Source organism: Pipra filicauda, unplaced genomic scaffold, assembly GCF_003945595.2.
Source record: "Pipra filicauda isolate LSUMZ 115617 unplaced genomic scaffold, ASM394559v2 scaffold110_size2237424_pilon, whole genome shotgun sequence".
Taxonomy (NCBI): domain Eukaryota; kingdom Metazoa; phylum Chordata; class Aves; order Passeriformes; family Pipridae; genus Pipra; species Pipra filicauda.
In genome coordinates this window covers 1,959,853-1,987,574 of record NW_024103552.1, presented here as the reverse complement: position 1 = coordinate 1,987,574, position 27,722 = coordinate 1,959,853, and the positions used below count along the sequence as shown (strand labels likewise).

Below are 27,722 nucleotides of genomic sequence, written 5' to 3'. Positions count from 1 at the left end.
GAAAAGTTATTCTGGAGTTACTGCATGATTTCCCCCTTGAACATATTTGTGTTTTATGGAAGCTGTCTTTGTAATCATCCTGATAATCAGTAACTGGTTTTCCAGTCAGTGTTTTCACAAATGACAATAATTTAAATGCTTAAATATCTGGCACTAGAGTTCTGTTCTAATGCTGACTTATCACAGCAGTGCTTATGAAGGCAGTAGCACCTGATGGAGATTGACAAGAAGCAGTGGTCGTCATTGACCTGCTCATCATTCATTTTGTAGGTCATTTAATCTTTTACCTCAATAGTAGCATTTCATCTTCTTAAGGTGGCAAGAAAAAGTTGAGTCAAACAGTTTATTAACGTGTGAAGAATTGGTGTTTAATGTGAATGTGTTGTAAGGCAAGTCAGTATCCTCATCATCGGCTAATTAATATTCACATTCTGCATTTCATGCTGAGACTAGAAGCTAGAAGGAATGGACTGTTTTTCAGAATTCCTACGTGTGTGTGTGTGTGTATTTTCATCCTGATACTCTTATGCAGCTGATTACTAAAAATATATTGTCAGTATCCATTACCAAAGCAGCTGCTTTTACCTGCCTTATGCATCAAACCATGTATGAAATAGTTGGTTATACAGAGACTCATGAAGTGAGTTCAAGAGACGAATGAACTTGAGTCGAAGATTTTGTTTATGCTGTGTCGGTTCTAAGAGATGTCTGAAAGAGCCAAGGAAATGGCACATGGGTTAGAATTCCACAGAACGGTTGAGGTTGGCAGGCAGCCCTTGAGCTCTCTGGGCAATGTGTCCCAGTGTTTGACCCTAGGGGATCACCAGTGGCACTAAATAGCTGCCGATAGGTGAAAGTACTGCACTAAACTAGGTAACTAAACTGTACTAAAGAGGGGTTTCTGCTACCTTGTAATGGTACTGTGAATTATCCATGTATTATTTCATTGAAGCTGTAAATTATTAATTATTTTCAGTTTCTAATTTCCATCATTTTCGATGCATTCAATTAATAAGTACGGCATTTTTGGCAGCAGTTTTTAACATTCCCTATTTTCATGCCACAACACCTACTACATCCAGCTAGAAGCAGTATCTCACTGATTTCCTTCTTGGCCAGCATTGTTCCTCATGTGATTTGCATCACTGTAAATGTGAACAGACCGAAAAAGGACAATTAAAGAGGGTTGTTTGGCAAACATCTCTTTTTTTCTTTATGGGTGCTCTGCAAACAGGAAAAAAGAAAATTGCATAAAATGTGACAGTGTAGCACTGAGCCCGTCTCTTTCTTTTTCTGTTTGAGTGTTGGTTCCACCTGAAAATCAGAATTAGATATGCAGTACATACCTACATAACACGTCCCAGCTGAGGACTTTTAAGTACTTAATTAAAGCTTTCAGATATTTGTATGGCTACATGCTGTCTCCTTTCTAGGTGGCTAGCATGGACATGGGTGAATAATTGATAGGTCTATGAACCACGGATACTCATCTGTTTTACTTGACAGCTAGCTTATATAGCTGGCAAAAATAAGCCCCCATTTGTTACTGAATGTTGTTCTTGAGAGAAATGTTACATAATAACAACAACAAAAAACGCATAACAAACCGATCAATTTTAGGTGAAATAACAAAATAGGTAGCAAGTGAAGTTTTAAAGATTGTATCTAGGGGAATTTTCCCAGATTCTTTCAAGTTTCCAGACATGGCATGTTTGACTTTCAGGCAGATTTCCTTTGAGAAGGCTTAATAATTCAGTGGCTATCAAGGATATGTTACAGTCAGCCAGCTGATGTTCTTTGAAACCTCACTGTTTGAAGCACTGTGCCCCCACCTTCTGGGGGTGGCCGATGTGCTCATAGCATTGCTTCTTCTGTTAGACTTGAAGAAAAGGGGCTGTAGGTTCCCATGGACTTTATTGAGGTAACCCAACATGACTGCAGTCCGAAGAGCCCCACAGAACTTCCCTCTTCACAATCATCTGCAAGGGTTGACCTCAGTCCTGGATACATTAACTGATGAAAGGGCACTATTCAGTATCTTGCTGCAGCCTGGTGACCTCTGGACTCATAAATGTCTCCAGGCAGCTAACATCAATGTGGAGGAGTCTCAGGTTTGAAGCAGCAGGAGACATGAAAATTGCTTGCAGTCATTTCTGTGCCCCAGGGTGTTTCATGTCTAGAGGCTTGCATGAGGCCCTCGGCTGTGAACTGTTCTTGTGCTCAAAACCAAGAACATGGATTTTCATTTTTGTTTCTAATTACATAGGATAAAACTGCTTTCTCAGGGTCTTTTACTTAGTCTCACAAGACGTTTACAGGTCACTGATTTCAATGCTAGCCCATGACATGAAAGAGATAGCATGGCCAGTTTGAGAACCTTTCTGTCTACTCACACATTCTGATGTGTCACAGTAATTTCTTGATGTCAAAGTCTATAATTTTCTGATTTATAAAATCAATTTAGAGAAAAAAAAATCTTTTTCAGCATTTCAGGGGATTAAACATGACAAAGCAAAGAGTGTTTGTTCCTGTTCCTTTCACAGGGATAGAGCACTACTCTGTAAATCCATAGTTACTGTGATGAGTAAAATTTGTCCTACGACAAATTCCAGGCAACCAGTTTTTGTCTTCTGTCTTACAGAAATTTTCAAAAACTGTAATGAGTTTGCCTCAGTGGCTTAATTTGTAATGTGTCTTTATTGCAGAAGTCTGTCGGTTAAAGAATTTATCATTGTTCAATCCTTTTATGGTTGCATATATTTAAAAGGATTTAGAATCAAATTTTAAAAGTGAATATGAGTTGGCATAAATTCAATGTGAAAATTATTGGAACATAATTCAGCACCTGTAACCTATCCAGTGACTTCTGCGGGATTGCATTGCTTCAAGTCAGTAGCAAACAAGTCATTTAAGAACAAGAGCCTCTTAAAACAAAATCAGTCACAATAACATATAACCATATGCTACACCATTTGGTCTTTCTGCTTATCATCTCTCTTATGAAGGAATCTTCATCTTGTATGGATTTATAAAATGCATTAACTTTCTATTCCTTTTCTCTAAAATAGCAGTGAAATGAGCAATCCAAGTCAGTCTCCATTACAGCAATAAAAACATGCCTGTTAACCACAGGGAGAGCTGGACTCTGTTCTGAATGACTATATGAGTGATCAAAAGATATGTATTATAGGAATGTACAGTTGTGCTGTGGGAAATTTTGCTTTCATTCTCTTCAAAGGCTTCAGGCATCTCAGGAAAACTTAAGAAAAATCATAACAGTAAGTCTTATGATCACACATGAGTTTATCAAAGCCCTCATCATCTGATACTGATTTCCACTGCATGTAAATAAATGCATGAATAATTAATTTAATTCATCTTTATTATGAAACAATCCTGGGTTTTTTTCCTCCTTACTTGGCATAGTAGGAGTAGCTTCAGTCTGTGTTTCCTCCTGCAGCCCATGGCTCATACTTGTGAATTCACATCAGTGGATGTTCTCTGGGCTTGATGACCTAGCAAGGAACAGGTCCTGTTGTGCTAGATGGGTCCTACCCTGGGAGCTGTACAGCTCCGAGCCCTTGTCAGTGAGCAGGCCAAGGGAATCAGTGCAAAGGAACTGCAAGCAGTGAATTAGTGTGGTGGGGGGAAAATATCACATTTACTTATTTTCAAAATGTGTGGAATTCTGTTAATGATGGTTGTTGAGATTACAACAAAGCAGATTGAGGCTGATAAAACCAGAGAAAAGGCAGAGATAATGAACTGAGAAGGAAGGAATTTCAAGGGAACAGGAGGGTTGGAGAGGGTCAGTAGGGACTGGACCAGGCAGACAATGGCCAGGGTGAAAATTCTCTGCCATTGTCTCTGCTGTGGGTCCCAGTGGGGTGGCAACTTCTCCAACTCATCTTGGCTTTGGTCTGCCTTGAGTGATGCCTTGCAAGCATTATTTGTGCTCCCTGAGCCCAGCTGGCTTGGGTAGTAGTAGTTCTTTCCCTGCCCATGTGCTCCTAGAGGGAATCAGTTGTTCCTGAATGGGAGGAACTGTGGTTTCACCTTACTTGCTTCTGCCCCAGCTTATGAGGACTCCTGACTGTGAGAGGAATGTAGTCTTGGGCTCTCTGAGTTACCCCACGTTATCTGCAAAATTGCTCTGAAACAACACATCCTTGTGATGAACAAGGGCTCAAAAGCAGAAGCAAACTCCAAAGTGTTCCCGAACACAAATAACAGCAAGCAAAGGATTCATAACTCAGTAGTAACTCATCATCAGAGCAGTGGGATAGAGAACAGGGGAAGCACTGCCATGGGGTTACAGTAGGGATTTTCCTGCTTGGACTCTGCTAGTTTCAGAGGAAAATGGATGCATACTGTTGCTGAGGAAACGAGTCTCCCAGGGGAAGGTTGGCTTTTCCCTGGTGTGAATTTTTGCTGCCTCATGATCACTTGAGTCAATTAACCCAAAACGTACAAACTGCACATGCCATGGCTCTGTACAGTTATTATATTTTGAATATATATGAATTTTATACAGTTGCATGTGGATTTAATCATAAACAGCCCAGGAACAGATTCAAGTTTATATTCTTCTTTAAATATTTGTATTCCTGTAATGGAACTTTGCCCATTTCTATCTGTAGGTGCCAGCTTGCATAATGACATCAGTAAATACTTCTGGTTTCATCATTCTCAAGGGGACATGATGACAGTTCAGGATCCAAACCAGATGAATCTCTGTGCTGCTGTTTGGACTGTTGTCTCCTATGTAATTGCTGACATGGAGGAGATGTTGCCAAGGTAATAAAACAGCAAGAAAGAAGATTTCTGTTCTTCAATAAAGATTGTAAGTCCACTAATGCATGTGGACTACAGCTATGCTAAATTCTGCTTTTAACCTTGATTTTGTGCTTCATTATTGTATCTGTTTTCCTCGAAGTACATGCTTTTTTACATATACCTGTTTCTTTTTGCTGTTTTGATCTCTTCCATTTGTGATTTTCGCTTAAAATGTATTCTTTTAAGTCCTTCTTAAATTTCAAATGGAAGTAGGATACCTCTTTGACAATGATATAATAAACATTTGTATGCACAGTGATCCCATGCAGCAGGAAAAGTGCACCAAATAAATTTGTTTCATCAGAATAATTAATGTATTGAGTTACTGTACACGTTTACTTGTTTTGTTTCTGTCTTTCATTCTGTGCATTGGAATGAAGTACTATTAACCAATCAGCCCTTTCTTTTTACTGTTTTAAGGTAATACTGTAGTTTCTAGAAGTTTTCAGGTTATAGGACAAATTAATCTTGTCTGTTTTAATGGTAATATGTGGTAGAGTGGTCAAATAGTAGTCAAAGTGCTAAAATAATTGGGCTTTTAATGGTTTCATTCAGCTCTGCTGTTAAATGTTACTAAAGGTTCATGTAAGACTCAGATAAACCAGGACACAGAGGATAGGAAGCCAACCAGAGGACTCTTATTTCTCCCATCTTTTTTTGTCCACCTCCCTATGGAAAGCCACGTGTGTCCTTTTCCATCCCATGGCAGACTCGCCATAGTGACAAGCAGAGAATTTCATATGGCACTTTTTCTCTGAAATGCCATGATGTTTCAGAAGCAGCATCACAGCTGTGATTTGTGACCTTCAATACCTGCCAGCTGATATCCAACAAAGTGTAAGAGCAGATTTTGGTTCAGAGTCCTGAAGCCCTTCCCAGCTGCCCCTCCCTTGTGGGGATGGCCTTTCTGGCTGGAAGCTGGGTGAGAGGATGCTCGTGCATATGCATTTTGATGAAGGAATTCATCTGGGAATTTGATTCTTATATACTTTGTTGATTTAGGGGTTTTGTTTGTTTGTTTGTTTGTTTGTTTGTTTGTTTGTTTTTTCCTACTGAGATTATGAATATTCAGGTGAGTTTTAGGTATATCTGTAGAGAAGATATAACTGATCTTGGGGAATATTTTAAGATGTATGATTTCTGCTCATTTCTTTGTGACACGATCCTTACTTGTGCTTTTAAATTTTACAACAAGCAGACTCACTGATGTGAATAACTGCTGCAATATAATCAACACCAAACAACTAACGTAACAAACAACGTGGTGTATTAAACCAAATGGCAGGCAGTCCCTGGTGCTGTTAATCAGTTCTGCTGTTGAGCAATAGCTGAGTGATGAGCAATTCATTGCTATAGAATTCATAATCATGATATCTGTTTACCACAATAATAGCTGTTTTCCATCAAATTTATAAACTATTTCAGTTTTCCTTCCAAATAATTTCAGGAGCATAAAAGATGGCTGGAGATATGCTGCTCTATCTTTTTTAAAGAAACAATATTGAAATAAATAAAGTTAGCAAAGACTTCCTCTGCCTTCCAGGCATGATGCCTACGCTTTTTTTTCTGACTTGCTTGACAAGAGCATAGTTGGTGGTACTCATCATGGACAGATCCTCAGCTGTCTCCAAATCCAACCTTTTGACCTTCACAGAATATTACTGACTGTTTCCTGAACTGCGTTTCTTATTGTTTTCCCTCAAGGTATGTGACTTTGTGCATCAGAGATTCAGAAGGGTATTCCATGAAGTTACCTATATTGTTCCAAATCTTAACCTATGCTCGCTTGGAAATGGTGTTAATTTGTGTTTTTCTCCATTGCCTCAAGTTAAACGGAGAATCTCTGTAGTCAAGAATACTCCTCTGCAGAGGAGAAGAGTGCAAGGGTGCACATGGCACCATAGCACATCCCAAGGTGTGCTGTTGGCTCCTAAGTAAGAAAATTAACTGTACCCCAGCCAAAAGCAGCACAACTGTGTAAGACAGACCAAAAAAATTAAGACCACGGTGCCCCTGAAGAAAATATAAACCTTTGCATTAGCTTCAGATACACAGTTCTAGAGAGAAGCTTTGCAGAGAGGTTTTAGAAAAAAATGTTCAAAAATCAAAATTGCCATCTTATTTTTATATAAATAGTGAAATTGAAAATATTTTGGTTCTTAAAATTGAAAAACAATTATTTTTTTACATGTAAAACCAGATTTCATTAAAATAAAACACCATCTCATCGATTTACCTTTTTTTCTTTCTGATCGGTATTAGTTCTCAAACCTAAAAGTTCATCTGTTCATAGTGCTCTCCTGATAATCTGCCCGTTCAGATGTCTCTCAAAAATTTCCATAAACACAGACATGCTAGTAAATTTTTTTTCTTTCCTAGCGGGATTTTGTACTGTCTGTGCAAGAACTTATCTTTACCTCTGCTCAGTGTAGCAATTATGCTGTTTCAATTGGTATCCATTAAACATGTATTGATCGGTCAATTTGCAATTGACGTGCCATTATCTTTGAGAATCTTTCTCAACTTTAATTGACAAAGGAATAGCTGAGGATATTATTTATATTACTATTATTGTGAGGGTCACCTGACATAAATCTTTTCATAAGTGCTTTTCATAAGTAATTTGACAACATTCTAAGTCAAAGGGATCACGTATGCATTTCCCTCAAATAAACATTTGCTTTTTTGCCTGCAAAGATCTGTGAGCTGAGAGCTGAAAAAACAGCAGTAGTTTTTAAATATATGTCACGAATTTAAATTTCAAATAATCATTTTCCTCAAGGTATTACAAATCTCTTGCATCTGCTGCGAAGGGAGGCCCCTGGGTAACCTTCCTTTCAGCTACAACTCAAAGGTTTGAGACATAGCTACAAAGGGAAGAGGCCAATACATAATTCATTTACCTGACTAGACTATAGCACAAATGCTGATGAAAAGTCTGTTTTCAATATTGCATAATATAATGTAAGTAATTTGCCAGTAATAAAAGAAGAATTGCAGGATAGGTGCTTTTGTCCTTCATTGTGCCAAGACATTATTGAAGTTTCACTGTCTCTGAATGATTCAGTTCTATGTGTTCTCACAAGATTTTTAGCTCCCTTAAAATAATTAAAAACAAAGGAGTTGAAGCAGTGCTGCTGCTTTTGCTCTGCAAACATCCTTGGCTGTGTGTATTTAGTTAGTATGCTTCCCCCATAACCGTTTGAGACACTTCCATTTACCATAAGTAAATATCAAACTGATCTTGATATCTATATCTGTCTCATGAAATATACATACCATCTAAATGTGCCCAAATGATTAATTTACTGCTGTGTAATGATTAGCATAAAAATCTCATCACTGCACAGGATAAAAATGTTGCCACTAATTGCTGGTTGGAGTGAACAATGTTTTCTGCATAGAAGTTAATGATGCATGCATCACAACTCTTGAATTGGAAAGCTCAAGACGTTCTGGAAGAGAAGCTTTTTTTCCCCTTCTTTCCTACTAAATGATAGGAGACCCTGATAAGAGAAAGGAACGTTTTAACTGACACTCCATGTAATCTTCTGTCTACTGCAAATGCATGGAAGCACTGTCCATCTGAACACTGTAGTCTTCCATGGTCTTTACTTCTGGAAACTCTAGCCTTTTTGCACAAAGGTATGACCAGCTATGGGCCTGGGATTTGTAGTTACAGGTGTTTGGTAAGTACATTGTGCCAGCACCCGATTAAGGTTTTTAGATGCCTCTCTTCTTAATAATCATGTTTGCCCCTGGAGGAGGGCCCTCGAAGACAGTCCTATATCCAACTCTCTGCTTAGCTTGCAGTTTGTTTTCATTTCAGGACAGATCAACTTGCTTTAGTTTATGTTAAGTTTATGTTTTCCAGGGTTTTTTTGATCTTTCACTCTCTTTCCCAGCACCTGTACCATGACTTGAATGTTAGGAATGACTAACCAACTGAAAAAAATCTTTCCCAGCACCTGTACTGTGACTTGAATGTTAGGAATGACTAACCAACTGAAAAAAAACTATGTATTTTGTGTCTTCGGGCTCAGGAACTGCAAGATGCAATTGAGATGACTCTGAAGAGCAATGCATAAGCACATGGGAGAGAGCTCCATCAGGGCCACTACTTGCCATTATCACTGACTTATGTTACTGGCACACAGGACTTTGTGACCAATGCAATGGGTTTTCATCACCGGTCATGGTTTTCTATACAACTATGTGAAAATCAGGCTTATGGAAACCAAAGAGGGAAGTTCTGGAGAAGGGATCACAAAAATCCACAAAAAGAGCAAGGTAGTACTGAGGCAGGGACTTAGCTTCAAATACCAATGTTTTACTCTGCTTTGCTGTGCAAGTTGGGGAACACTACTTAAACCTACCTCAGTTTCACTGTTAAATGGTGGTGGTGGTGTTTGGTGCTCATGTTTGGTGTAACCTGATTTAACAACACTGTTAAAATATGTGATGCATGTAAAATATGAGTTCATTTCAGAGGTTCGGTTCAGTTGGAGGAGAGGAATAAGAAGTTAGCGCCTTCTAGCTACATGAGAATTCATCTGTAGAATGTGTATTTAGTATTTACTCTTTGCATTTACAATATTTGCATTATTCACATTTGCATTATTTGCATTTTCTGTTTGTCATGAAAAACAACAATAAATATTCCTCCTTCAGATACTGCCATTTTAAAATAGAATTTGGACATTAGCCATATAAATTTTAATGTAATGGGACTTTGCATCCAGGAATGATGCGGGGCGATTATGCCATCTAGATACATCAGACAATGCCATCTAGATACATCATTTCATAACTTTGGACCATCACACACATGCTCAGTCTCTTTCACAGAATCAGTGGCCATGCAGTGGGGCAGTATGAAGAAAGAGAATAGGTGAAATGGTTTCCCAACAGCCATGCAGTCAGTCCTGAAGTTAAGTTTAGTACCTACCTCAGCCAAACTGTGCTGCCCATAAATGAGTCACTACTTCCTTTTTATACCACTGAGATAATTTTGAAACTGAAGTGTAAAATTTTGTGCAAAAATGACATTTTTGACTGAGCATATGCAACATATGCAGACTGAACCTTTGGGAAAGACTTTGAAAGTGTGATTTCACTGAGATTCTTTGTGACTCTTTGGAATACTTCGGCTTCACTTTTGTGAACATGATTATTCAATATGTTACTTATCCTGAATTGTCTATATATTTTGCTTTTTCCAGAGATGATATGTCAGTGATACATCTACAGAGACTTAATAACATTGCCTGTACTTAAAAGCAAATTTCCTAGTTCTTTACACTTAATCATTTTTTATTTTGCTTTAAATTTCTGTCACTGGGACAGGAAGGTATCACAAATTTTAATATGACACATAATGCAGAGGCTAGTGATTGTTGAAAAGCAGATAACAAAATATCCATGTTTTTGAATAGAAGTGTCGTGGTGTTCTTTCCATGGCTATTATCAAGCTTTAGCTCATCAGTAAGATGAGTTTAATAAAAGAAATTACAAGAAAATGAGTCATGAGACATTTAACCATGGAAAGTTAAACGTTGATGCTTTACCCCTCCAAATTGTTCATTGTAGAAGCAGACAAAGCTATAAATATACACAAGAAAATGCCTGCTTCTCTTCAGCAGTGATTCCCAGTGTTGAGTTCTGTGTAGAAGTTATTTTAAGCCTTTATAATGTAGCCCAAACCCTTAACATGAAATGTTGAGAAGCAAATACACATTAGTTGTTATGAATTTCTGTATTCCTTTTTTGCAATGTAAACAGTATACAGCTCTATTGGGAACTCAGCTTAGCTTTGATATTGCTGTCCCTCCAAGCAGGAGTCCCTTCTGGCCATATGGCAAGCCCTTTGGAAGGATAAGTATGAGCAGTAGAAAAAAATTACTTCAAAATTCAGTCTTGTTAGATCTTTCTAAAATGATGAAAATGGGAGGTTTTTTAATGCACAAATACCTTTAGTTTGTTACATAGCTGAGCTGAGGTTTTGGCATGTGCAGTTGTTGGAACCTCTTTTCATTCCTCTTATAAACAGTAGTGTCTTCATAGGTATGAGAAGACAGTAAATGAAATAATTCAGTAAGCTCTGCATAAGTACCACATGTATTAAACGACAACCTAAGTTACAAAAATTGAAACCATTTATCAACAGGAACTAACTTTTAAATATGAAGAGAGGATGAATTTCCAAGCTGTTAGAAGGGAACAGATGTGACAGAAGGAAGTATCTTTCAATATGGCAAAATCTCATTTCAGGTGTTCCACATAGGGTGTTTGCTTGAGCTCAAAGGAAAAATTAGAGAGAATGTACATAGTTTTCCCTGATGAGCAAAATCCCAATGGTAGAGGCTGCTCCACAAGAGACTCTCTGGTTAGGGGGTTGTCCATCCCCTAAGCATTTGATAACAGACTGGGTTATCACTATATTCCCAGAACTGTGTAAGCTTGAATTTATGGAGTGAGGACCAGAAGCACTCATTGGAAGTGTTCTGCAAGAAGTGTGTGACACAGCTGTCCTTGACACCATATCTTCATATGACAAATAAATAGTAAACCAGCTGTTGGTAGCTCAGCCACTCGCTGAGCCTGAGTGATTGCCCTGTGGTTCTGTGAAAAGTATGATCACACCAGGCTTCATGCAGAGGAAAGAGAACTGAAGATCACTGACCAGAGTCCAGGTGTTTGGTTGACCTCTTTCTACAAAATGAATATAGGATTGCTGCAGAGAACCTTTCTGCTTATCCTGTGGGTACAGAGGTCCTTTACATCCATGCTCCCACAGAACTAGATAGAGAGGAGAGTTTTCGTGCTTGGTGACCATGTGAAGCTGGATACTTCTTTTTGCCTTCCAAATACTAGAAGTTCGGAAAGAGCTCAGGGTCACACTTTTTTTTCCCTCCCAAATAGGTTGAATTATAGTTCAAACTGCAGTCCTTTAGACTTGGATTTGCAATGGACTTATATAACATTTTCATCACACTGTGAAATCACCAAAGTCTAATACTTTTCATGTTCCATATCTCTGCATTTCAGAGCTGTGTCTAAACAAGCAGAAACAGTAATGGCTGTCAGTGGAGTGCTTGACAATATCTTCAAAGCAGAAGAGCTGAGTAAACATTTGCTCTGTGTGCTCTATTAGGTGTCAACAAAAATTTTATCCCTCCCTTCCTCGTCTGTGAAATGATGGATGGGGAAAACATTACTGCTCTGTGATTTTGCAATGTTACTCTTAGAGTTGCTGCTACAATACTTCTAAGTCGGTTTGAGGTGTAAGATTATATGAGACATCAGAATTTGGCAAACTTCAGGGAAGTTGCAAATGTAGCAATGTTGTTTATTGGGTAGTGTTTTTTTCACACAGTAGCGAGTGATCCTTTAAAACAGAAATGTAAGTGGTTTGTAGTATTTGCAGAAACATTTTGCTGACAACCTAAAGCTCTGGAAGACTGCTGTTACTTTATTGTTGTAAACTAACAAAAATGAAATTAATACCTGGGGTTTTTTAACTTACCACTTTTAGATTCCTCATGTAAAAAAAACCCATCAGCCAGTTTAAAATAACTGTAGAAAGAGCTCTCAGAGTTCCTTCAATTTACACTGGCTTAAAATGTAAAGAAACAAAGATTGAAGCTTTGGATAAGCGTTGGTCAACTCAGTAGGAATTTCTTCAAAAATATTTGCAAATGTGGGCAGATGGTGTTAGAGTGTTCTGCAGTGTAACAGAGAAAGCAGTTACCTTAGACACTTACTTTCTCCCAAAGTTATCCTGACTTTGACAAAAATCCTCCTGTTGCCATTAATCTCAACTATTCTAACAACCTCTAACTTTACTATCATGCTGTAAAAGTTTACTTTCTGGCCACTTTTTTTCCCCTCTTTGAATAAGCTCCGTCTAGTGGTTTTAACTTAAGACAATAAACCAGAAACTTCAAAGTTCTAATTCTGCCTCTAGTAACCATCTTGCTGGGTGGTCTTGGCACACCCTAAAGGTAAGCCTTCTGTGCAGATCTAATTTGTTAAAAACTAAAAGCAAAACAAAACAAAACAAGAAGTCTGTTTCCTAGACTGGATGCAGCCAGAAGTGTGGGCCACTGTTTTGTTCTAATGAGGTGTCTTTTTAATGCGAGCACAGCCTGAAAACAGCTGAGATTTGGGCATTTTCTAATTTACGCTCCATAGGTGAATTAGCCTTTCTGGTGAATAATACTTCAGCTTGGCTGAAATAGAATACAGTTGTGGTACATCTTCACTGTGGCTGATTCACAGTTTGGAATGGAAAAGACATCAAAATTTGGTGGGTTTTTTGACCTCGAGACCAATGAAACTTTGGAGTTGTGGAGTATTTTCTGTTGTCTAAAAAAATGGACTCTGCATATGAAATTTTGTATCTTTCCCTTGGAAGTTCTGCACAGAGACTTCTAGAAAGTAACATTCAGGGGAAAAACTTGAAAAGATTAGTACAAAAACCATCATGTATGGTAATACCATGAGTCTGAAAACAGAGAATATATTCCAAATTTGAAGTGTTGAGTTTTGTGGGTTTTTTTCCAAGAGCAAGAGTTAGGAAAATATAACTGCAAAGTAAGTTTAATGAAGTGCCTGATTTATTCTTAATTCAACATCATTTTTATATGGCTGCAGGAAATATGCCTTACTCGAGTCAACTCAGAGAAAATTCAACAGGAAAGGTCCCACCCCTCTTCACTATCCTGAACAGAAATCTATATGAGTATCACGTATTCTGCTTCTGCACTTGATGCTTACTGAGCCTTTCTTAGAAGTAATTAGGAGTCATCCTTCATAAAACACTTAGAAGCTAGTGAAATGTCAGCGGATTTCCCTCCTTGTTCAGTTTTATTACAAATTCATGTATTATCCTCTCAGTTTTCTTAGTGGATACAATTACTGACACTGAAGACTTCTCAGAGTAGAAATTAAAGTTTAAATTTGAAGTAATGCCCGTGGCTTAAGAAGACAGTTTACTGATAACTCAGTCTTCAAGCTCCACAATGCATCAATTGCACACTTTTTCATCTGCCAACCCTGGTTCTAGATTTGATACATATTAACTGCATCTCTTTGCTAAAGCAAATTGCAACAGAACTTAGTTGTATAAAACACTTCTTTGTACTTTGAGTGAATCTAAAACTGTCTTTAAAATACCCATTACCCTCAAATATTTTTTCCAAATACTTTTTTTAAAAGTAAATTTCAATTTCTGTCCCTAGTTATATGCATATTCACAATTCAGACAGCTGAAAGAAAGCAGTGCAGGGAGGACTCATTCTTCCTGTAAGCACTCAAAAAGTAGTGGTAAAAAAAGTAGAAACAGCAGTTGTATACAATAAGTCTGAGATGCTGCCAATCCAGGAATGAAAAACAAATTCCTGTCTTGTATTTAGGAGGGAAGAAACCTACATCTCTAGGAAAATGGGATGCATAAGATAAAATAGCATGAAGTGCAAATGGGAAGACGAGAAATTCTTATTGTACCCAAAGAAGGTAAAGTAGAGGCAAGATACCTCAAGCACTTAAATATTCTGGTAGCTGGAAAAAAAAGAAAAAAAAAAAAAGCTGAAGAGAAGAATGTCTGTATTCAGTACAACTATATAAAAAATAAGAAATTTATAATCCAGGAAACCCTGCAGTTGCCTCAGATGTTGTTACAGGACCAAGAGCTGGACCAGGCTGGTGGCAGGCTTGGAAGCTGAAAGCAGCTTTAAGCAAACCTGAGCTAGATGGATGGTAGAAATTTATAACTTATGGGTTCATTATCCTTCATCACCCAAGAAGGTGAAAATTGGCTGATCGCAGTGCACTTATTAGAATTTTGGTTTAAGAGAAATTTGGACCAGTCCCTGATGCCTAAAGAATTATTGTGTGAAGCTGTGGTTGGAAAATGCAGTGTGTATCACTGCTGTAGCAGGGCTTTTCATCATTCTTTTTCCTTTTGCCAAAACTTGTTTCATGCATTCAATACTGTGTCTTCTGTCAAGGTTTACTTAAAGTTTGAAATTGAGAGTCATCCCATGATTTCCCTTGAGCCAGTTTTCTTTGCAATGAATCTTCTCTACAAACTTCTTTGCAGCTTGTAACTTAACAGTGTGATAACACTGGCGTTCAGTGTGCTCGCACAATTTTCATGACCAAAAAACTTGCCCTTTGATTTGTTTTCTAGGAGAAAACGATGTTCGTGCAACTGCAGATGTTGATTATTTGTATTATCTACAAGGATTCTTAATTGAAGAAATAAAGAAATCAAACCAAACTGTTTTGCTGCTTCTCCAGCCTTTTGAGATTGAGGCCTCTGTGGAACCTCAGCAGCAGCCTGGGAATAACAGGTGAAAGGAAAACTGCCACGTGGAGAGCATAGGCAGGGCTTGTTGGTCATCCAGTCGCTGTGGTATTTGCTTTTGGTATGTCACTACATATTCAATATCTCAACATCACATTCAGAGAAGGTTTCAAAAGCCAAAGGGCATTTATTTCACCTTCCTTTATAAAGGATGTTCTGAAATGTCCATATTTTCCTTCCTTCCCTGCAATGGTTTTCATGTATGTAAGGTTGCTATCTAATACTATAGATTGCTATCTAATACATTAATGTAAACAACAAGAATAGAAGCCCACCAAAGATTGTTTTTACACTTTATAGGAAAAAATCATTGCACATTTTTGTTCATGATTAAAGCAAAGGTTCTGAAGAGATGAAGTGAGACGTTTCCTAGCAGAGGAAGGTGTGGTTCTGTGAGATAAAAGGAAGGTATATGTTTCCTCACTACTGAATTTGTCTGAAGATGCATCTTATAATAAACTGCCTCTTAATGTTGTGAGGAACCATAAATTCAGGTCAATTTAAATAGCCAGCCTATCTGCATTTTAAATAATGGTTTGGTTAATAAATAGAATAAAGCTCAGAGAGCTATGATGTAGTAAGTCCTCTGAAAGTCTCTTAAAGGCAGTTAATAAAGAGAACTTCTAAATCAATAGCTGACTTTCCTGGAAGCCAATGCAAAGTCATTAAATTGAAAGTACTCTAATGCAAGATCATATGCCTGCAAGAATTCAAGCACTCACATCATGACCACTTTGTGTCTGGGGGAAAAGATGATCAAAACTTCTGTGAAGCAAAGCAATGTGTTTCAACACTATAATTTCTTCAAAAAAAGAGTTTTCTTAAGAAATTGAAAATCATTCCCTCAAAGTAACTATATTATTGGCACTATTTCACAAAAAGCTGCATTTTCTCCCTAACTGGCTGCAGAGGAACAGACCATTTCATTTGGTCTTGAGGAAAGCCCACTGCTTTCTTTCCTTTGTAATATGTGAAATGAAAGGACTGTACCTGGCACAAAGACAAGCACTCATGTGAATGCTGCACATTGTTTTTCATCATATTGTTAAAAGTCTTTATTTGCAACCTCTCGCCATTTCCTAGACCTGACTACCAAAGCTCAACAAGACCTCAAACCAAATAAGCACTTGACAACAAAAACACAACTGTATTTTAAGACTTAAATATATTTTTCTTTCCTCTTTCAAACACCTATTTATTTACCTTCAAACACAGAGAGGCTCTGAGGTTCAAACTGTTTATATCAAAAGTCCCATTTTACAGGACAGCCTTCAGAACATTTGATATTAACTGTATTTATGCAGCTTCGTGATGTTTTGTTCTGATGCAATGTAGGTGGTTTCACTAGCACCTGGCAGGGCTCTTGAAGGTTCCCTTTCCAGAGGTACTTGCATATTTTTCTCCACCATGTTGATTCTTTCGGATTTGGATGGTGACAGCCTGCAAACACCCGTTTAATCCTCCCTGTGTCTTGGGAGAAGAAATTTAGCATTAAAAATAAAAAGGAAAATTAAAAAGCAAAGAAAAGCCTGTCCCTTGAGATTCCCCTATAGACAAGTGTGCTGTTTCTCTTGGCTTAATGAGGAAGACACATTCCTCAGTGAATGTAGGTTGTAGGTACATGTATTCCTGGTTCCATGTAAAGGCATAGGAAGCTTAGGAAATCTGGTAATTAAATATATATTAAGGCACAAAGTCAGTTACGTCTAATATGATTACATGTTTTATAGAGAAGAACCTATAGTGTACTTTATGGAGTGCATAAAGGCATTGTAATAGAATCAGACATAGATCTTGAATGCACACAGGTAGGCTGGCTCCACTCATGACCAAATTCAAATACACATCCTATTAGATCTTCTACATACAGGATCTTGCACCAATGTGGTGTAACACTCCAAGCTTCAATGACTAATGGAAAGTGATGTTAAGTCATACTAACATCTCTGAAATTGAAACCTAGGTGAATTAGATTCACTTACACCACTGAAAACAACTACTCATTACCTCACTGAAATTAGTTTACCCAAGATTTTGCACTTGCAAAGCAAATTTTAGGTAAGAGGTGAAACTTTTTGTTGCTGGTAAGCCCTAAGGCTCCCCTCTGCTAATGTGTTAGTGGTCTGTAGCACTGGCTGCCCATTCAGTTGTTTGTTTGATCAGCAAACACTGATTGATAAGGTTTGATAAGGTTAAAACAACCTGGAAAAAGTGTTCTGAAACTGTCCTTGGCAGTGCTGAGAAAGGACTGCTGTTATGGACACCCATGGCCTGCATCATTTCTGAAACAAGAAAAGCTGATTCCAACATTATTTCTCCATCCCATTCATCTAAACTGTCCCAACAGAAAGAGGGCAAGAGGGGATCATTTCCAAGAGTGTTGTTTAGGCATCCAGGACTTCAATACCACCCAAGTGACTTCTTGGATGGTACAGCTGTGGTGAAGCAAGGGCTTGGCATTTGCACTCTCCTACTTGCATTGCTGGAAGTGGAAACTCTCTAAGAGCACACGGAAAGTGTGCAAGTGCTGTTTGCCACTGAGGGTTGACTGCCATAAGGCACAAGGGCTGCTGAATAGGCGTTTACAGGCGTCTGGCCAGGGAAGCTCATCTTCGCTCAGGAGAGCTGCTGCTGCGGCTGCTTTGGCTCCACACGAGGATGTAGTGACAGCAGTTGGTCCTTCCCCTAGTCCTGAGATAACCTGTGTCATCACTGTGACAGATCAGCTGGTAAAGCATTAGTGTAAAGTGCACTCATGTGAGAGACCACCCCAATCTACCCTTTCGTAATCTGGAAACTATTCCTTGGCATCGTTTCTTCTCCAGCACTGGTAGGGGATTCTGCCTGGTGTAATTTTGTACACGGACAAATGGAAGTGAGTTGAAACACATACTTCAGATTAATCTTTGTTTTGTTAACAGTAATCTCTGTTAACTGTTTTGCTTTTTTAATAGGAAAATAGTTGCACATGGTTTTCAGGGACGTCTCTTATGATATTAAAATTAATAAAGCTTATTTGCCACTGAAATAAAGAGACCTGGATGTGAAAGCATTTCACAGGTCACACAGGGCTGGGAGAAGAGGCAGTTAACTGAGAGCCACCTAGAGGGTAACCTGTTTAGCTCTGTTAAACCAGTGTTAATGAGGAATATTTTAAAGTATAAAAGTACTCTATAAGATAATGTTGTAAGATGTGGGTTTGTTATATCAAACATATTAAAAGGAAAACACAGATTTTGCTTGCAAATGAGTATTAAAAAGATATAATGTTTTTCATCCTATGATAAAAGTCATTAGATGTACAAAGGAGATATCTGGAGGCACACTCCTGACTTACAGTTATTGGTACATACATAGAGGGGATATGAAGCCTAATAAGTATCAGATCATACAATTTGAGAAATTACTAATTGCTTTTAATTTGAAGTCAAACCCCATCTTTTTTGTTAGCAAATAAAAAATAAGGTTACAGGGGTTTTTAATGTGTAGGAAGAAAGTAGTTGAAGGTATGTAGCAGATGTTTTGATTGAGCTAATAAACTTTTTTCCATGCGTAAAAGGCAGTGTAGAAAACAGAGAAGTTCTTGGAAAAAAAAGCAAACTGGTGGAAACAAGCACTGTGAAAAAGAATCTAAACAGGGAGACAGAACTGAGTTTATTCATCTAGTTCCTTAGGTCTCCCAAGCTACAGATTCCTGGTTTCAGGTAAGTAGAGCTGTCTTTGTTGCTCCCTGTGTGAGCAGGAATGAACCACAGAGCATGGCAGAGCCTTCAGCAGCATCCCTGTTCAGATGGACCAGGATCATGTTTGGATGGTTTTTCACATACAGATGAGAAGGAGGGAACTGCCTTTCTGTCTTCTGTGTTTGGCTTTTTCTCATGTCAAAGATATTAAGGGACATAAATCACCTTGAAGGACAGTTGGTCACTGCCAGCAAAAAGAAAACCAGGCTGCAAATGAGAGCTGATTGCTGTGTTTAATAAAAGTAATTCCCTGATTTTTTATTCTTATTGTACTTACTCTTAAAACATGCTGTGAAAATTGCAGGATTTTAACTTCTTTCAGTTTCTTTTGCAACATTTAAGAGGAGGAACAGAGCAGACCCCTCCATGCAGCTTTACTGCCCTTTGCAAAGAGAGGCCTAAATCCCTCTGCATCATCTAAGAATAATTGCATTTGCAGCTACTAATACAATTCTTAAGCAAAGAAGCTTGCCTTAATGCAGTCTCCTAGAATTCCATTCTTCTCAAAATCCAAAATTTGTCTCAGTTTTTGGATTGCCTATGCATTCAAGAACAATTCTGAGGTTTTAATTCATTCGAGAAGTAGCTGAATGAACTTTGTGCCTCACTACTTTTCTTGGCCTGTGTAGCAGTTGAAAATATAGACAGATCTTACTGGAGATGTATAAAATGTGCAGTTTTACATGGGCACCCAAATCTGGCAGTAACTGCCAAATGAATGCCAAATTCTTCGAAGAGGGAACAAGTGGTAATAATTATAATTAAGTAAATGGATGCAGTGTGCATTAATAATGCCAAATGTTGAAAATTAGCTAGAACCTTGTGTACAGTGAATATTTTTTGTTGGCTGAGTATGGCTTATTTCACAGTCAGGAATGCCAAGCAACTGACCTGGTAAAGGTTTCTGTCTCCACTCACCCTGTCCAACTTCTGACAACATTGTTTGTTTTCCACAGTTCTAATATATTAATTCCATTGGGAGAGTATTAAAAATCTTGGCAGAATTAACCCAGTCTTGCCTTTTCGTACTACCTCCTACCAAAACACATTGAAAGTAAAAGTAATTTGAAACAATAAGCTTTCATTTCCTTCTCACAACTGCATTCCAAATTAGAGTAGATCCGCAGGTCCTAATTACTGTAATAAGCTGTAATTCATGTAGATACCTGTGAGTCACAAGTAAAACTCTGTGTTCTTTGATACAGCAAGTGTGTTTATATATGAGTGTGTAAATGCCATGCAGGAAATCCAAAACTAGCATTATTAAAATTGCAAAAGCAAGAAAATAACCTTTAAATTTCAAAAATCATCCTAGACCTGTGTTTCATGTGCTTGCTATATCATGCAACCCCCAATCCAAACAGGAATTGCATATGCTATAGACAAAACCTGTAAGTGAGCAGATGTGAGAAAAGCTTAGCTCCCAATAGGCACCTGATCTCCAGAGCTAACCCTGGCTTTGTCACCAGGGCAAACATTTCATTAACTTTGGAGCGACCTTAGCCCAACCTTGGCATCAGGCCTTGCCTTTTAGAACTGAAACTCTGTAATTAAACATACAGTTAAACATCCACTAACTGTTTGTTGTTGGGATGTTTTTTGTTGTTTTTTTTTTTTTTTTTTAACTAACACACAAGAAATACTGATTAGAAATCTAAAATGCCACCGATTTAAGCACTGTTTTGGGAATGAGGAGTGAAAATAAATTGCAGTGCAAGCTTCACATTGTGTACTTCCTGCCTTGTACAGTACATGCCTATAAAGAGAAATTGCTGTGGAATGACTTTCCTGCAAAATAGCTCTATTTTCACACATTGTAGAGGTTCATCATCTCCTCTTCCTGGGCTATGTTACTTTCCACCTATATGAATCCTTTTGAATTTCTAATTTCAGTGGAATCTCCATGGCCAGTTCTAGTTTTATTTTTCAAGGTACTCCCTCTTTGAAATGACCTGTTAGTGAAATATTCCTACAGGAGATGTAAAATAAATTCACCTGATATCAGCTCATATTCTTGTATGCAAATGGCTAAGTTCAAGGCTGCATACCCTATATAACATAAATATCCATAAATGGATGTAAGAATGCAGTTTGATTACATACCACTTCAAATAGCAAAGATGTAACAACTGGACCCAGTGGAAGCTTTCCGCATGAATCATTTTCTTTTTTTCCCCAAAGAAGGATTTGTGAAAAGAATTCATTTCCTTCTAAAGTTTGGGAGGTAAGGGGAATCCACCAAAACAGACATTTATGTATTTCTACATTTGAGACTTAACTGGGGCTTATTCTTCCCTTTTATTTCCCTATCTTTCTTCTGTTGTTGAATATGACAGAGTAAATCTTTGGGCTATGAGATTCTGCTGTCTTTTATTCCCCTCTCACTAACTTTTCAAATAATGAGGAAATAGAAGAGAAAGTTGAAAGGTAAAACTCCTTGATATTATCTACACTAATGCGTTCAGGAGATAAATGACAAATTCATTTTCAAACGTTTTTTGATATATTGGTATGTGGTGTTTTCTTTTGAAACTTTACATTTCTTTTAATTTGTCCATTACATTTGTTTCCTTTATTCAGCTCAGTCTTTTGAGAATTACTTGAAATATTGAAAAATACCTAGCATTAAATTAAATTATGGTAAAATTACAAATATAATACTGAATATTAGAGTACATTTAGAATTACAGCAAATCTCTGAATTTTAAACTACATTTTAATCATATTTACGGCTGTGATTTGAGTTGCTCCTGATAGGCTATACTTTTTTCTGGTTGTCATCACGTGCTGCTTGTTTGCAGCCTGTAATTACCAGGTATGTTTCTGTCTCCCTTGTTCAACTGAGGGATGGATGTGATCGTGGTGTGATGGGAGCTGATGACTGTTTCTCCAGTGCCTCATTAGCAACAAACGTCGAGCTATTCCTGTTAACTTTTCTCGGTATCCAAATACTTTTCTATTTTGACTGTGTGAAAAAACACCTAAAACCAGTCAAAACTCTCTGCATGGCTTCTCCTCCTCTCTCCCTGGGACTCCCACTTTCTGCAGGAGAACCTGCAGCCAACTGAACTGACTTGGGACTAAACAGCTGAACCCTCAGATCTGACCAAGACCATGCTGGCACAAACCAATTCAAGGATTTTTCTTTTTTTACAGGAGTCTGTGGCCTTTGTGCACAGCATGGTGTATTTCCATAGATCTGCATTGCAGCTTATGGATTTCTGGTATAAGTGTAGCCTCAGTTTATAACCCTTTTCAGTTTGACTCTGGAAACAACCCACATGAAAGGCTGTGTAAATTCTTTCAGAAATACCAGCGGATCAAATGAAAAGGCAGTGTTGATTTATCCTAAAGATGAAGCAGGGCAGGGACACAAGCTGCCTTTCCATCCTCTGCAGAGGTGCTGGGCACACCTCTCTCCCCAAGTAGGGCTGGTCTTACCACCACTGCTGCCATCAGACTTGAAGCCTTCAGCCACGGCTGCTCGGGGAAGTGGATGCCTTGTATCCAAATGCTAGAGCAGGCTGAGGAAGAAATTTATGAGCAGGGATTGTGCCTAGAGGACTGAGCTAGACGATATCTAGTTGGGGGCGTGGAGTGTCCACACTATCCCCTCCGGGTATCACCAAACCCCCCAACTCTCTGCAAACCCCTTCTCCTCAGTGCTCCCCTTCCTGAGTCTCTCTTGGCACAGAGAGTGGAAGCAGGACCTCAGCAACACACTACTCTATCTGGACCTTAAAGCCAGCAGCAGGCCAAGAGGAGATGGGAGATGCCTCTCTCTCCTCAACATGTTGACTTCACCAGTGGTGATTCACAGGAGGACTGGAAAAGGAGATTTGTTAAGCAAGGACATGCCAATTGTCCAAAACCTACTGCCACCCACAGAAGCTGTTCTGTCCACCAGAGAGGAGCAAAAGTGGAATTTTGAGATGAGATCACCTGTTCTGAACATGTGCTGAAGACCAGGTTAACCAGTGCTTGGTTTTGAGATCAGACAGCACTTTTTGTTTGTTGTATGAGACCATACACCTACACAGCACTGAGTTTATCAGCACTTCAGTTGATCAGAGGAATGGGAAAGGAAGGCCAGTCTATCTCAACAGAAGTCAGAGATGCCAGAAGGATGGTCCATATGCAAACCTAGCTGCTGTTGGAATACTTCTGCATGCTGTCTTCTGTTCAATCACAATCAAAACTGTGGGATGGTGGACAGTCTTGCAGAGCTGGCTGGTTCCTGCCTTTTCTGGTTTGCAGACATTACTCCATTGAGGTAGCTGACACATTACTTCTGTGGAGCAAGCCTCACCTGAGCCCCCTGTGTGGTGGTGGAGGGGGCATTTTTCTTACAGGCAGTAAGCAAAGGGGAAGCCAAAAGGGCAGATTCTGTAACACCCTCAAGAGCATGGTGAAGACAATGTGTTTGGTTTGGCCCCTGGGCCACTGCAGGGACACTCCTAGCACAGCCACAGCAAAGCTGGGTCAGTGTGTGGAATGTGGCTTTGGGGTGGGGTAGTGAACACTTGAAGTGATGGGTGGGACACATCATGGATTGGAGGAACAAGAGCTGTCTGTTTTCTTAGGACTGTTACAAGTTCTGCAGAGGATGAGCTCCTTAGAAAGGTATCTTGCACTGAAATGCTGATGAAGTATTTCAGAAGGAAGCTAAGCCAAAACCTACGGGAACTAGGAAATCCTTATGGACAGGCTAAATTTTTATTTCACTGACTATTTTAGTACCCAGAAATCTCATATTTTCTTGACAGATTGATAGGGGCATATGAATGAGCCACTGGTGGTAGAGGGAAATGCAGGTGGGGAGCTCAGCCAGGTGGCCAGCAGAGCCATATTCACTTCTGCTCCATCCTCTCCTGTGTAGCCATGAGAGGTGACTAATCTTGATCCTCTCCTTCTTTAAGTGGGGACACCTCACAGAAGGGTTATAAGGCTCAAGTCTTTCCTGCTTGTAGAAATGCACACTCTTTTTATTTCATGTCTGTAGGATGCCGGGGACCTTCATTGTTCTGTGAATTATATGAATGGTGATTGTATTGGGCTGCCTGAAAGGTGGGTTGGTTGTTAACCATCAGCGGAATTTATGAGAGATTTGCACCTTTGAGAACAGTTGAGGATTGAGTAAATAATAATTTGTTCTTCTTTAGTATAATATGTAACTGTTTGTCGCTGTTAAAGATTTCTTTCAGTAAAATTGTTGTTGCAGTGGATTCAGCTTAAAACAGTTACTGTGAGGGCAGGCAGTGAAGGGGAAAGCCAGTGGTTTGCCTGTCATCTCAGCACTGTCCTTAGGAGGCAGCTTGAGCAAGGCTCAAGCTTTCTCTGGCGCAACCTGATTCAGTTCTCTTCATATCAGGCCTTTACTTTTGCTTCTTTGGAGAAACTTCAGCCTTTGCCACAAACCTCATGCTGATGACTGTCCTGGGAAATGGAGGGGAGGGAACCCTGCTCTCCTGAGCATCCCCTAAGCTAGCAGGGGATCCTTCCCTCTGGGTTCTTCCAGGAACTGCAGTATGGTGGTGCCCAGCCTGAAGTCCAGGGTCCCTGTTTGGGCTACCAGAGGGAATTCTGGAAATGGGCTGGGCTATGGAGGTTGTGGCCAGTTGCCTTGCATGGGCTGTTCTCTGCTCGGTGCCATGCAACACACAGCAGGGCTGGGGTTGACAGGGACATCTCTACCAGTCACCTGCCTCTGTTTGAGCCTGGATTCATTACCATGGTGTGACATTGTTCCTACTGACCACACAGGGGCTGTTATCAGCAACATAGCAATTAATCCACTTTCACAGATGGGCATAGACACCTGGGTGAGGCCAGAAGGCTGCAAAATGCTTTTGAACGTCTTCAAGACAAAAAATGTTAAAGCAGTTGCTGTTACCTGTTGGTAAGCAGTAAGAGGACAGAGAGGGAACATAACACAAGGAAGGCAGGGAAAACTTTTACCAGAGTCAGCTGGAAATGCATGAGGGAATATGTGTGGTGTTATTAAACAACAGATGCACTGGGGAGTCCAAATCCTAAAAATCCCTTCATTATCCAGTTAAGGACTTCAAGAAGCTGTGGCTAAAATGTGAGATATCGGCCTAACAGGTCTGTTTATACAGACTTCTCTAAACAGTTCTCCAGTCAGATCTTTTGCTTCTGCAAAATCTTTATTTTTCCCTTGTGTTTTGATTCCTTTCATCTTAAAGGACACACTGCCATTTTCCAATCTGTAAATAAAACTCACTATGATAAAGGTCATGAGCTCAATCTCCAGGAAGAATTACCCCTCAATGAAAGGTAAAGCCAGAGTGGGGGCTGCCACTACTGCCCATCTCATCCAGCACTACCAGGGCCTGATGGACACTGCCCAGCTCCTTGCATCTGTTTAACTTGCATCAATATCAGATCTCCTCCCTGCAATTATCCTGTGCCGCAAAAACAGGGCTTTTGGAGATTTACTATTGAGTCAGGAGAGAACATCATGGTGGGCAAAGCTACAGAGCACCACCAAACCTGGGCTTTGGCTGGTGTGGTGGAAAAGGTCCTTCGCAGGTCGGGTGTAGGTTTTGCTGGCTGTGCATGATGCATATGTCTGTACACTCAAATGTCCTGGTCCCTCTGCTTGAAAGCCAGCTCTATTGGCAACTCCTGCCTAAATTCCACAGGAAAATATTTGGCAAATCAGATGCTGACATGTTTATCTTGTTAGCTGTCAGGATGAGTAAGTGCAAGTGCTGAATGCTATCATTCAGCTTGAATGGAGCAATAGCTAACACTCATGAAATGACAGAATAACTGTATTTTTGCACATGATTTTTGTCACACTTGTATTAATCCTTCATTCATCTGCTTTTCTAAGTGACTTTAAATAGACCTGTGCTCACTGGCAACCCCAAACTCCAGCTCAGGACTCGCGCGGTGACTCTACACATTCCAGAGATGAAAAAGTGACACTGTTGCCTGCTCATAAATGACAGATTGACTTAGCTTCTGCCCTGGCATATATACATTTACGTGTCTTCTAACATCTAATTTCACTGAAGCATCCTACAGAAAGCTCATATTTGGTTTTTTAATGCTAATCCAATAAAAAAGCAATGCGACCATTTCAAGGCGGTTATGGCATCAGCGACCCCCTGCCTGCTTTCAGGCAGGCATTCATGGGAACTCCTTGTGGGTGTTTAAACAGTGTGAGAAAATAGCAAGCGCATTGAATCTCATTTCTAAGTCACAAATATTTCAGTGTTTTAGAGTACCTCGGAGCTAAGAAATCTCTGAAACATCAACATTTGGTTTCCTGCTTGATCTAAGCTGGCCTTGCCTGAGGCAGGGGTTGATAACATACTGTTCTGTTGTTTGCCAGAATTAAGAATAGCAGAGCTTGTCTGATCAGCTCCCTCTCCAGCAATATCAAAGTGCTTCATTCACATTAAAAAGCATCAAGCTTTGGTGCATTTTCCTTCTGATACTGACAGAAGTGCTAGCAGGAGAGGGAAAGGGTAGATTGAAGGTTTTCCCATCACTGGTTTGTTTTGCTATTTGCTTCGGTTTGTCCTAGAGGTGCCAGCGTACCCTGGTCCACAGCTGGGGTTTGTAAAGGAATGGCTTGAACCATTCAGTGCAACAGTTGCATGTGAAGGAGCGAGGCACTTAAAAGCTCTGGCCAGAATTCTAGTGTTGAGCAGGTAAGGACAGGATTAATTCAGAGGTCTGTGCAATAGGATAAGATTGGGAAATCAGCACAAGCTGGGAAGACAGAGCAGAGTCATACAGTTCTGAAAGAAAAATGTGGCACATCAATGTGAAATCAGAGTGATGAAATCAGGGCTTTTAGCAGCGCTATGCTCTATTTTAGCAGTGACAGACATGTCAGAGAGAACGTTTTTGGTTTTAGATCATATTTAGAGCACTTTAAGGGTACGAGCAGGTATCTGAAGGGAGGAAAGGCAGAAGATGGTACCGGGACCCACAGCTTCTCTTTCTACTCCTGCAGTAACCTCTGCGCATTACTGCCACAACCCCAGGCTTCCTCTTCCTGAGTCCCTACCTCCTTTACTGCTGAGGGTGAATAATGCTGCCTGAAACAGCAACTGTTCAATATTTATCTTTCTCTGCAGAGTTCAATGAATGGCCTTGGCTGGCTGTACCACACAGTGCTGACACCCTGCCCCTCCTGGCTCCTGCAGCACATGGGGCAGCAGAGGGGCAGCAGCTCCCTTTGCTCGCTTTGCCTCAGCCCATGCTGGGTGCTGAAGGAGGTAGAAGGGAAGGATGTCCATTTTTGTTATTTAAAGACCTTGCCCTTTTGAAATACCATTTGATGAGAGGAGAGGCATTTGTTTTGGGAGGGGAGCTTTACTGTTTTTGTTTGGTGTGTTTTTGTACTGAATGATATGTCAGGGAAAAGGCAAGGTTCCTCCTGTCACAAGGAAAGCATTCACGTGAAGCAGAGTGCTATAGGAAGCTCTGAGAGGTTTTCCACATCCACCCACTTCACTAAATCAAAGGCAGCATTCTCCTTCACATCAGTCTGATTTACATTAGGGTAAAGTCCTGTGTAACTTTGCTGCAGTAATGACACCGCGATTACCTCTCGTCCCCTTTTTCTCTCTGTTCTCAGCAAAAGGCTGTCAAATTATTCAGGTCATCTTATGAATTGCAGGACTGAGCAGCACCTGTAATTTCACATCATTCAAACTAGCTTTTATCTCTCCTGACACAAATGCCAGACCCTTGTGTGCCCATGAACGGGCTGCCGGCAAGAAACTGTGGCC

At 39.6% G+C, this 27,722-nt stretch overlaps 1 protein-coding gene across 3 annotated transcripts in view; it reads left to right on the top strand.

Annotated features, from left to right (window-relative positions):
* CPQ (carboxypeptidase Q) overlaps positions 1-5,153 on the top strand; it is a 150,078-nt gene extending 144,925 nt beyond the window's left edge. For 2 of the 3 annotated variants that reach the window (XM_039382460.1, XM_027717599.2), the window contains one exon: positions 4,641-5,153. In XM_039382460.1, the coding sequence (XP_039238394.1) occupies positions 4,641-4,801 (161 nt within the window). In that variant the 3' untranslated portion in view covers positions 4,802-5,153. Of the gene's footprint in view, positions 1-3,238; positions 3,279-4,640 lie in introns of all 3 variants that reach the window. The other variant, XM_039382456.1, reaches the window with a different exon arrangement.
* Positions 5,154-27,722: the final 22,569 nt, after the last annotated feature.